At 40.3% G+C, this 13015-nt stretch overlaps 1 protein-coding gene across 1 annotated transcript; it reads left to right on the forward strand.

Annotated features, from left to right (window-relative positions):
* Positions 1–1089: 1089 nt before the first annotated feature.
* Positions 1090–12809, forward strand: LOC114922440 (vomeronasal type-2 receptor 26-like). The gene is made up of 6 exons (XM_029283802.1): positions 1090–1250; positions 2386–2674; positions 5065–5901; positions 8875–9102; positions 10282–10408; positions 11911–12809. Exons 1-6 carry the CDS (start codon positions 1090–1092, stop codon positions 12807–12809), a joined length of 2541 nt encoding a protein of 846 aa, XP_029139635.1.
* The last annotated feature ends 206 nt before the right edge of the window (positions 12810–13015 follow it).

Consider the following 13015-nt stretch of genomic DNA (forward strand, 5'->3'; position numbering starts at 1 on the left):
AATTTTACCTACAATGGAAGACTGGAGATTGAAAGTTTCGAACCTTGCTGAAATGGCAAAGATTTCGGCTTACTTGAAGAATCATTCAAACGAACAATTTTTATTAATATGGAGAAGATGGATTGTTTATATTCAAAAGAAGCATAGAGTGGTGGAATATAATCTAGGTTTTTAGTAAATTTGTTTTTCTTTTTTTTTCTTTTTAATATATTTTACCTATACATGTAGAATAATACATTTTGTGGAGTTAGAGATATTAATACTTGTTTACTTATATCTGAATATTATCCTGGGATCAGGTTTGGGAAGTCCGGGGGGGTGGGGGGTGGGGGGTTTTTCATAGCATTGTGTAATATTTGTGATGGTTTTTTTTATGATGAAAATAATAAAACATTTATACATAAAAAAAAAAAGAAGCAAAATGTCTTCAAAGAAAAGCAAAGTCCAGTTGCCTTTGGAAAAAGGACCTTTGGGACAACCATGACCTGAATGACTGAGAATCTCCACAGACAGCTAGTGAAAAGTGTTCAATTGTTTTAACACATGACAATCTTTAGAATCTCAACAGTATGTTCCAAGAGTAAAAGGCAATCAAACTTCCATAAATTATTCCCTTCCAGTCTCTTGAACTAGAACTATGCCCCTGAGTGATGCAAAACTGTTGTTTTCAACAATGTACCTCTATTGCAACAGTCATTCCCAATTCCCCTTCTAATTATTAAAAGCAGTATTTATTCTATTTTGAAAAGAAGTATATGGGACTTCCATTACCTCCTTTCCTTTTAAAGTAATGTGACAGATACAAGATATAGAAATCTTGGAAATATGATCTGAAACTATTCCTGCTCTTTTGAGGGCAGGGAATGTAGTAGAATTAGGCACGGACTGTGCTAATGTAAAATTGCAGGTTCCTCTTCCAGATCTGGAGCCAAACTGGACCATCTTCATTACACTTGTGCTCTTTTGTGAGCTCTGAGATCCAACTCTGTGCAAGTAGGAGAATTCTGAGAAGGATCTCCATCAATACATGTCAAAATGTTGCTGCTGAAAAAGCAGCTTTTTCTGCTTCTGTCCCAATTTCCCTGTACCATGATGCTGACGAAATGTCACTTTAAGCTGATAAAAGAAGACAATAAAGGCTTTAATTACTGCAAGCCAGGAGACTACCTGATCACTGGAATAACTTCTAAAATATTTTCTGTACTTTACCCTTATGATTTCTCCAAGTGGCCGATCTACAGATTGAAAAGGTAATTATCAATATGTACAGGATTTGGGGGGAGGGATAATTTTAGCCACTGCAGAGCAGAGTCTTTTTTTAGGAATGATTTCCTGTTCCCAACTCCTTACGCTAATAAAGGTAGGTCATTGCTTCTCTGAGCTGTGGTGGTGCAGTAGTTAGAATGCAGTATTGCAGGCTAAAATAGCTCACTGCCAGGAGTTCGATCCTCACCAGCTCAAGGTTGATTCAACCTTCCATCCTTCCAAGGTTGGTAAAATGAGGACCCAGACAGTTGGGGACAATATGCTGAGTCTGTAAATCACTTAGAGAGGACTCTAAAGCACTATGAACTGGTATAGAAGTTTAAGTGCTATTGCTAGTGCTATTCTCTCAATTTGCCTTGGGGAAGAGGCTCCGAAGGCACATGATGATTATTTAAAAGCTGAGCATGAACTTTTCCTTTTAAGTTCCTCTACAAATGTCAGTCTCAAAACTAGGCAGTCTTGGCAGTACTCTTCTGAGATGACTCTTGCCCGGGTGGGGTTCTGCCTGTTCCCAAAATAATTAACTTGATACTATGAGGTTTCATGAAATATTTTTATTTACCATAGTTATATTGCAGCTTATCTCACAATCAATGAGTCAGTATCTTTGAGGAGGAGAAGATGTAATATAGCATGACACAAACTAGAGTTTCAATGACCCCTTGTCCTCAGAGGGGGTTTTTTTATTGGCCCTCCAAAACTGCTGTGGGAGGTAGGTGCATTGCAATGTGCTAGGTTTAATGCCCTTTGGATCTTTGGGATCGTTATTTTATATAAATATCTCACTGGTTTACAAGGGGAAGTTCGACTGCTCAAAGAAACATTCTTGGGAAGAGCAGCTTGATCTTGTTGGATTTCCAGATCTTTAGTACGTTGTTTAAGTTCACTAAGTGCACCCTCATACCCCATCATTAAAAGCACTTCCCTGGAAAAACCAAGATACTGGAGTATTTAAAACCAATAAAAGGATAAAATAAAGAAAATAACTATGTGTCTGATACTATTTCCTGCATTGCAATATAGAAATATAAAACTATATTAAATAAGACAGATTTTCATGAACTGAAGAAGAAAATCCAGACAGAAGATGATGATCTTTTGATATGTATTATGTTGCAGTATGAAAACAAGCTTTTTCCACATCCTGCCCTTCTTCTTTGCTGTTCATGAGATCAACCAGAATCCTTGGCTCTTACCCAACATCACCCTGGGGTACAGCATCTATCAGACCTTTTTCAATGCAAGGATAACATATGAGGCCATGATGGACTTGCTGTCTACAGGGCAGGAGAATGTCCCAAACTACAGATGTGGAAGACAAAAAAACCTGCTGGCAGTTCTTGAAGAAATGGATTCTGAACTCTTTGACCATATTTCTACTTTCTTGGGCATCTACAAAATTCCACAGGTATGAAGCTAAATTGAACTTAGTTCCATGCTGTAAATCTTTCAGGCTAGACCAGAAGGCAACTCTTATATATCTCCAAATATATCTGAAGGAAGAGATTAGATATTAAAAGACTTGAAAGAATTTCCTTTCCATAAAGTACATCCATAATTTCTTTTGTCTCCCTACCACAACATGGTTTGGAAACTATACCTGGGCTTTGGGACATCTCCTTTATTGCCACTGAAGAGCCTTTATTGAAAAAGCTAAACAACATGTAGATGATCTTTGATTTCTTAATAGAATGCTTCTTAGAGATGAGGAAAGGATGGAGAAATGTTAAGGCACACAAAAGCTTGAAGAAAATGAACATCTAGAATGAAGATACCATAAGAATTAGTGTTTTTTGAGAAACTCACAATAGCTGTATACAGGTAGTCCTCAACTTACAACAATTCATTTACTGATAATTCGAAGTTATAACGGCACTGAAAAAAGTGACTCACTACCTTTTTCACATTTACAACCATTGCAGCATCCACATGGTCACATGATCAAAATTTGAATGCTTGTCAACTGGTTCATACTTAGGCTGGTTACAGTGTCCTGGAGTCATGTGATCACCTTTTGCAACCTTCTGACAAGCAAAATCAATAGAAAAGCCGGATTCACTAAACAATCATGATAGAGCTCCATAACATGCTAGTCCAGGACTTAATAACTCATAGTCAGGAAATTCCTTATTTTTTAAAATTTGGGTCTAAGGTTCAAATTTCAATGGAAATACTGTATATGAAGCAAAAGTGAGTGGGTCAAGGAACTTGCCTCCTCTATTCCAGGGGTCCCCAACCTCTGGGCCGCAGCTTGCTGGCTGCTGGGTCACAAGACAGGCTAACCAGTGCACGCACATGTGCATGCACACACCCCACTTGCGCTAGTGCCACAGCCATGGGGCATGAAAATAGGACGCCAGGCTGCAGAGTGCAAAAACGGGATGCCGCCGCCGCACCTTAGGTTGCAAAAACGGGATGCCGTCACCCCATGGGGTGCAAAATGGGATGTTGCCGCACTGCAGGGCATGAAAACGGGACACAGCTGTGCCTTGGGGCACAAAAATGGGCCACCGCCATGCCTCACAGTGCAAAAATGGGATGCTGCCGCGCTGCGGGGTGCAAAAATGGACTACCACTGTGCCGCAGGGTGCAAAAATGGACTGCCACTGCAATGCGGGGTGCAAAAATAGGCCGCCGCCATATCTCAGGGCACAAAAACAGGATGCCACCATGCCATGGGGTGCAAAAATTGACCGCTGCCGCACCACAGGGTGCAAAACTGGGTGCTACCACACCACAGAGCATGGAAATGGGGTGCTGTGCTATGCAAGAAAGGGGCAGGGCTAGTGAGTATCACGCAAGCCCTAGCTCCGACCATTTGTGCTTACTCACGGTCCCACACGCGCATGCACATGCGTGCGTGTGTAAAATGCTTTCCCTTCCCTTTCCCTCTGGTCCGCCAACCAAGAAATGTTGGTGACCTCTGCTCTATTCCGTAAGTCAACACACAGGATCTCACCATAAATTTATTCTCTTACTATGAACTGGAGTTTGCTACCATCCCTATTATATTGGGATCCTTAGAGAGAGGATATTAAACAAGCTTCTGCATTTGAGATATCTTAGTTTATCTTTAATAACCAATTAAATCGGTTGATCCCAAATATTTAAAATCAATGATGAAAAAAATCAATGAAATTTCAATAATAAACAATTGACAAAAATATAAAAAATATCTCAAGCCAGCATATAAAGCAGTCACAGAAATAGTAATAATATATGAGAAATAAACAAGTTTGCCAGTCCAATGAAAGAATAGAAGTTCCATGAGTAGCATCATATGGATTGGGCTGAGGTATAGGCCAGAGCTGATTGAGAACTAAATTGTTGGATTTAGGCATCACTCACAGTGTGAATGATGACTGTGTGTGTGAGGGAGACAGTTTGTGCATATTTGTATCCCTGGTAAATCAGGATAGTTCTTTTCAATCATTTGCTGAATCTGGTGTATTATGTGAGTGCCCACAGAGTTTGTAGAGGTCATGCAAGAGTCAGTTGTTGGCAGCAAAGTGCCCCACAGCATCTATTTCAAGACAAGCTGCATGGGTAGAGTTTAACCAGAAGGATATGGAGCATGAGGCTTACTCATGAGGATCATCCACAGATTAGGAAAGAGCTCTCTAGCTTCAAAGAGAGTCAACAGGACAAGAGGAGAGACCCCAAGGGAGCCAGCAAATTTAATGCAGATATTGTTTTCTGAAAACTTCTCTCAGAGGTGGGGAAGGCCCTTACACTTAAGCATCTGATTTTTATAATTAAGAGTAGGACAAACTACCAATATCTTCTCTTTTATCTTAGATCAACTATGGTGTTATCAGCCACATTCCTGAGCAAAATCGCCATTTTCCTTTTTTCTACCGGATGACCCCAAAACAAGAACCTTCTTACTCAGCGATTGTCAAGCTGCTCCTGCATTTCCGATGGACTTGGATTGGCCTTCTTTCTCAGGACAATGAAAGAGGAGAAAACTTTAAAAAAAGCTTGGCAACACTAGCTGTAAAAAATGGGATTTGCATTGTCCTCTCAGAAACTATCCCAACAATGAATGCTGATTTACATTTTGGACAAATATTTGTGCAAGAAAGAAGAAAAATGGTCTTTTTTCTTATAAATAGTCAAGTCAAAATTATTCTTTGTCAATTGGATTTTCAGGCCACAGCAATGACATTAGGACTAATAGAACATACTGAAAAAACTTATAATTTTGTTGGGGGGAAAGTATGGATTGCAACAGCTTTCTCAGATACAAGTATAGGAATGTTTTACTACGGGGTTGATCTCCAACACAAACATGCTTTGTTTTCCTTCCTCACCCAGACAAAGAGAAGGACAGAATATGATAACTATAATTCATATTCCTTCACTGTCGAACAGTTTGGAAATAAAGCATTCCAATGTTCCTATACAAGGTCTGTATTGTCTAAGAAAGTTTGGGAAAGATGCACAGAAAAATTAAATCAGGAATTTCCACCCCACGATGTGGTTGCAAGAATTCTGTCTGAGGATGGTTCCAGTATTTCCAAAACAGTACAAGCTGTGGCCTCGGTCCTCAATGCTGTCTCTTTCTCCCAAATTTGTAAGAGGAGTATGCATATTGGAAATGATTGGTCACCCCAGATTGTACAGCCATGGCAGGTAAGACTTCTCTTTTGAAATTCCATTGATATTCCCCTTTCAGTTCCTCAATATGAAATTGGATGTAGGGAGAGTTGCAATGTTCCAAACATCAGTTGCCCAGTGTACAGGAGAGAGAGGTGGAGGGGGGCTAGGGAGGGTTAGGGAGGGAGGGGGAGAGGGAGGGGGGGAGAGAGAGATTATGGGGACAGATTTCCAAAGTATTTGTCCAAGTGTAGGATACTGTAATGACAGAAATACAGTAACTCTATAGTGACTATACATTTTCCCCATTTGCAAATTAAATAAGCACCAGGATGTTCAAGCAGTCCTTCAACCCTCTCCTGTAATCACAAATGCTGGTCTTACCTAGTTTCTGAGCCAAAGAGTTAGTCTTAATTTTGTGTTCTGGAGTAAAAGTGGTTGCTGCTTAAAAGTTCATCTCATAACCATTATAAATCAATGTCTGTTCATAGCATCTTCTGGAAGTATTGAAAGGCTCATCCACACACTGTCTGGAATACTACAAATGCCTCAGTAGCTAGTCTTTGAAAGAGACAACTTCACCCTCTAACTTCATCTTAATCTTGTCTGATGTTAAAATGGTGTTCTCCATCTTCTCTCATTACAAGCTTTCCAATATCCCCAAAATGCCCAGCCTCAGATGGCAGTGTATTGCAGAAGCAACAGAGACTGGCATCTGCTGTTCTACTATTGATCCCTTTTGGGTGGTGTAGACAAACCTTCTGATTTCTGATGGATGGTGATTTTCGGGTTTGGGCAGCAAGAGACAACTGACTTAAAGCATCTTCCAACGTAATGCCTAACTAGACATTCACAAATCACTAGGCAGGCATTACAGAGGTTTCTCTCTACAGTTTTAACAATTTTAGGAAGAATGTCAGATGGCAGTAAAAAGAAGATTGCCCTTACTCTACATTCAGCTTTATATTGGAGTAGCATTGGTGAAACTGGGCAGCCTGTTATAAGCACCTGTTAACAGCCCTCCTAGGAAGAGCCAGCAAGGCAGACAAAGAATTGGAGAAAGATAAATGAGAAAGACAAAGAAGCCAGAAATAGCCCAGGAGTCAACCTGAGAGGAAGATCGGCAAGAGAGAAAGAAGGAGAAGAAAATGGAGAAAGAAAGTCTTCATCCATCACAGAGTTCAGGTTGTAACAGTTAGATAAAAGTAGGTCTCATCTTCTGTGAAGGCTCACTCCCACTGTCTTTTTTCCTTCCTGCAGCACCCAGATTTATGCATGTTTCATCCCCCAGAAGTTCTGGTCAAAGAAGGAAGGCAACAACCCCAGAATAAAAGGTAAAATGGGTGCAATTGCAGATTCTACAAAGAAAATAGCACATTTCATGGCCATACTGCTGCAGATGCTACAAAATCAAATGGAATCAAAGATCGACACAATCAATGGTTTTCCTGAAGCAAGGAGGGGGTGACAAGAAATCCTATTTATATCACACCAATGTGTATATTCTTAGGTTGTGGGGTCTGTTCTCCTTTCCAACCTAGTTCACTCTGTCTTTTATTACTTTGAAGTTCTTCTGCTCTTCAGCTCCCACAAAGCCTCCGCTTTTCCTACAGTGTTCTGAAGGTGGATCTCCTGCATCCTTCCCTGTTCCCTCTGGACTTTCCTCTTCCAGAGCTTTTGTCTTGCTCCAGTTAAGAGAGGAGGTGGCGGAGGATATAAGTGTTGTGGCTCCGTCTTGTGAGCCCCTCTTATCGGAGGAAGAAGGCTCCGAACATGAAGGAGAGGAGATGGCTAGGCCTCCCTCTCCAGGACCCTCCTCTTTGGCAATGCCTCAGGTGTCTTCTGACGGAGAAGAGATTGACCAGGAGCCAGGTGGTTCAGAGATTGGCCAGGAGCCCGGTGTGTCTCAGATTGGCCAGGAGCCAGGTGTGTCAGATAATGAGGAAGAAAAGTTGTGACTGGATCCACACCAGCGTAGGAGCGATAAGCGTGCGCAGCAGAAAAAGAGACGTGCCAGAGATTAAGCTGAGTCACTGGACCACACCACACCCCACAGGCTATAAAAGGGTGGTGGTGGCCATTTGGACCTCTGTGACGGACAAAAGCTGAATCTCTGGCAAAGTAGCGTGCTGTGGTATTGTTTTTGTTTCTGGGTGTTTGGAGATAAAAGGTCTTGGCAGGCAGCTACGGAGCTGCTGCCAAGTTTCTTATCTGTGAAGTGGTGTCTGGAGAAGTCTTTAAACCCTCGGCTGGCTGTTTGGATGTGTGGGTCGGAACGGGGACAGAACAATAAGAAACACTGTTTATACAAGGCAGCTTCAGCTTCTTCCATCCCTATTTCCTTTCTGCTCAGCAAAGATTTGGCCTCCTTGAAGCACTTTGATCTTCAGCAAAGCTCCCATTCTTCGCTCTGAAAGTTACTTGACAGGGAGTAGATCTTTGTGCCTCTTCTCCTGAGTACCATGACCAGCCTGCCCATTTGTTCCAATGTGTTCACAGCTTCCATGAAATTGTTCTCTCTTCACCTGCACATCTAGTTACTGGTATTGGCTATGTCATCTGAAGGGTGCTAGAGAGCTGAAGTAGGCTGCTTGCAATCTACTAAGCCATTTACAGTTAGATTTGGTCTCCAGACAGGAACCCTATTAAAAAGTATGATTTCACAAGGAGACTCTTGGAGATTAAATAAATTCTTAAATTTTCAGCCTTATGTAATTTTGGATTTTGTTAAAATGAAGCTGCTGAGTTATGGCTTGGTTGGAGAACTTAGTGATTCCTTTAAGAAAGTGTTAGACATACAGTATCTGAATAAGATCTATTGTTCACTGGAAGAAAAGGGAGAATAGCTTCCCATGAAATCCTCAATCAACCTCTTTCATCTGAAGTGCTGAGCTGAGGGGTTTAAATTATTCAGAATACTTACAATCCAGAATAATAGCCATAAAACATTGAATAAAGGCTGAAATGGGAATCTGTAAGATGCATGTGTGATTTTCTTTGTCTTTGCAGCTTCATCAACTCATGAGAAACTTCCAGCTTCACAATATTTCCAGGGATGGGGTTTATTTGGATGAAAATGGAGTTCCTGCTGCTAACTTTGATATCATGCACTGGACAGTTTTTCCCAACAAGTCAACTGCTGGGGTGAAAGTTGGAAGTGCAGAAAGAGATGTCCTCTCTGAAGTCAAGGTCTTCATCAACCAGAGTGCCATCCAATGGCCAACATCATTTAACAAAGTAGCTGAAGTTTCTTCATTTTTGCTCTTCTATTTAACTCCACATAATGCCATCTTTTCTGTTCAGAAACAATTAACATTCAGAATAATGGAGATAACCTCCAACTAAAGGAATCTAAAGCCCTATTAATTCATTAGAGATCATGTATCTTTGGGGATTTTTCAGTAGTTTATCACAAACTGGAACCTGCTGCACCATCAATTGTGTTATGGCCTCTACAGTCTACATTATTAAATTGGAAAGATGCTATCATAATTAACAGGCTATGAAACAATCCTATTTTGAATAAAAGAAAAGCCAAAGTTTTCAAAGGAGTAGTCCACTGGATTGCATGAGAGAAAGATGTCAAATTGAGAATGTGTTGGGAAAAATGAGGCCTGTTGAAAGTCATTTATATACAATGATACAATATTCAGCTTTAGGAGAAAAACACAGTGACAAAGAAAGCCAGATTTTGGAGGTTTCCTTCCAAAGAAAGGAAGGGGAGCCTCCCCTAGAAAAAACATATTTTGCAATGGAACCAGTTTCCTTCAGAATAGAGAATAAAACAAAGTGTATGTTTCAGGAAGGGAGCACAATGGCTCAGTGGTTAAAGACACTGAGTTTGTCAGTTGGAAACTGACAGTCCAGGTTCAAGGCCTAAGCCCTGTGCAATGAGGTGAGCTCCCGTTACCTGGCCTAGCTCCTGCCAACCTAGCAATTTGAAAGCATGAAAATACAAGTAGATAAATAGGTACCATTTTGGTGGGAAGGTAACAGCATTCTGTGAGCCTTGGCATATAGTCATGCTGGCTACATGATCACAAAAACGTCTTTGGACAATGCTGGCTCCCTCAGCTAAGAAACGGAGATGAGCACCACGCCCTAGAATTGGACATGACTAGACAGGGAAATATTTACCTTTACCTTTATGTTTTAGGACTGAAAATAGAGATTGATAAAGAGAATGTCTTTCATTTTCTGGTCATGTGCAGAGTTCTTTTCCATAAAGATCCACATTGGATGGTACCTCCAACAGTTAGAATGAAAGGAAGATTGAGGTCTCCATCAGTAACTGCTATGCTACTAGTCTGTGGCTACATTTGCTCAATGTACTTCTCAGCTTTCAGAAACCAGTGCATTGAAATAAACTCTTTTAACTCATATGTTGCCCTGACTGACCTTTATTTTTATACTTAGACGGTGCCTTCTTCTAGATGTTCAGAAAGTTGTTACCCAGGACATGCCAAGCTCTTGAGAGAGGGAGCACTAGTTTGCTGCTATGACTGTTCTCTGTGTATGGAAGGAACATTCTCTGTGCATGAAGGTAGGTGGCTGTTGAAAATAGACAGAAATTGAGGATGCAATCAAAAATCATTCTTGTTTTTCTGGTCAACATTTTCTAAAACTGTTTTCTTTCCTGCTAATTTTAGACCCAATTTCTAGCACAAATTTCACAAAACAAGAAAAATTGAATTTCTTAAAGAGGTCCCCAAACGTTTCAAGATTTACTGTAGGTACTGTCCACCCAATGTTGCATGATAGCAATAGCAATAGCACTTAGACTTATATACTGCTTCATAGTGCTCTACAGCCCTCTCTAAGCAGTTTACAGTCAGCATATTGCCCCCCAACACTCTGAGTCCTCATTTTACCAACCTCGGAAGGATGGAAGGCTAAGTCAACCTGATGATGTGGCCACTAAAATAAATGATGAAAGGTAGCCTAAATCTCTTGTTATCTTCTTATCTGGCTTCAGAAAAGAAGTCAAGTATTGTAAGAGTTAATAATCTCATTGCTTTTCAGCTTTAAAACAAGTGATAATTATTTCTAATTAATATTGGGTCTCTGGGAAGAACTATTGAACTATGGGTCCACAACCCTAACCCTTGGACATGTGTGCATTATCATTATATGGAAAAATTGAGCTCCAACATAGACAAATCGAGACATAAGAAATTTGTCCTGGTAGTTGTCAGTGACTTTTGATTTAATCAGAACATTCTCATAGCAACTCCTGAATATCAAGATGCAAATGTTTCTTCTAACTAAATCCACTGTTTTCTGTAGATAACATAAGGACAGGAAGTAACCCGAAATCTACTATATTATTCTTTATGAATATGTATTTATGCATCATTTTTCCTCTTTTATGAAATTAATTAATATGAGTATATCCCTTTTCTCCAGGGGTGTGTCTCTCACTATACTTTTGGAAGAGACCCTTTCCTTCTAGTGCACACTGTTTAATAAATAAATACTTCAATGAGCCTTGATTATTGTTTTATCTGGCCTCTGTTTGATTCCACACAGGCCAGGCTTGCTGTATTAAGAGCCATAATAATAATGAATATAAAGATAACAATTATATTTGACTTAAATCAGACATGAATGATTGAAATTAATAAAATTTCAATCCACACATTCAACAATTTTCTTCACTTGCTGGAACAATCAAATGAGTGAGAGCCCAACAGCAATTAAGTTAATTAAAACCAAAGCTCTAGATTTGTGCCCACCTGATGTCTCTGGTAGGATTCCAAAGACAATGGTGCACTACACTATTGTGTTTCAGGTCACTTTCAGCTGTATGTTCCCAAGCACTTCTTCACTATTACTCTTTGTCCATTTATCCTTCATGAATATGTTTTCTCACATTCCAACTCAGGCCTTAACCAAGTACAGAGGGAAAGAATTTTCTAATAGTCTCCATCTCTCCTATCACACTTAAAAATATGTTTTATGTATTGTTGTAGTAATTGACTTCAGTTGCATTTGTCACAATCCTATAGCTGCAGAAAAAAGCACATGTTAGCAAATATTTTTCAGATGCAACCCATTGTGAGAAGTGTCCAGATGATCAGCATTCCAATAAGAAGCGAGATCAATGTATCTCCAAAGTTATAACTTTCCTGTCCTATAAAGAAATATTAGGTCTCATCCTGGGTCTCTTTGCCATTGCCTTATCTACAACTACTGCCTTTGTTCTGGGAATTTTCATTAAATACCGAGAAACTCCAATAGTCAAAGCCAACAACCGGGACCTAACCTATGTTCTCCTGTTCTCCCTCCTACTTTCATTCTTGACCTCTCTTCTATTCATTGGTGGCCCCAACACAGTGACCTGTCTTCTTCGACAAATTAGTTTTAGTGTTGTTTTCTCTGTTGCCGTGTCTTCCTTGCTGGCCAAGACTATCATGGTGGTGGTGGCATTTCTGGCCACAAAACCAGGCAGCACAATGAGGAAATGGCTGGGGAAAAGTCTGGCAAACTCCATCGTCTTGTTCTGCTCTGGTATTCAAGTGGGCATCTGTATCATATGGCTGGGAATCTCTCCCCCATTCCCAGATTCTGACCTGTACTCCCAACCAGGATATATCTTGATGCAATGCAATGAAGGCTCAGTTGCCATGTTTTATACTGTGCTTAGCTACATGGGATTTCTGGCTGCCATCTGCTTCTTGGTGGCTTTCCTGGCCCGCAAGTTGCCAGGGACCTTCAATGAAGCCAAGTGGATCACCTTCAGCATGCTGGTTTTCTGCAGTGTTTGGATCTCCTTTGTCCCCACCTACTTGAGCACCAAAGGAAAATACATGATAGCTGTGCAAATCTTCTCCATCCTGGCCTCCAGCCTGGGCTTACTGGGCTGCATCTTTATCCCCAAATGCTTCATTATTATCCTGAGACCTGACATGAACACCAAGGACCATCTAATGATGAAAAACTAGGAGGACTCCTGTTTTTAGAAACTATTTTTGTACAGCTTACTGGTATTATAAAATATTATGCCTTGGAAGTAATCTCCTTTTTAGATATTATAAACAATCTTTTCCCACCTGTGTTAATTCTGAATTATATTGGCTAACTTTGAGTAGTCTTCAGTTAACAACCACTTGTAAGTGGTCAAAGTTTGGACAGTATTGAATAAGTGGTA

Source organism: Protobothrops mucrosquamatus, unplaced genomic scaffold (assembly GCF_001527695.2).
Source record: "Protobothrops mucrosquamatus isolate PMUCROS unplaced genomic scaffold, P.Mucros_1.0 scaffold_84, whole genome shotgun sequence".
Lineage (NCBI taxonomy): Eukaryota > Metazoa > Chordata > Lepidosauria > Squamata > Viperidae > Protobothrops > Protobothrops mucrosquamatus.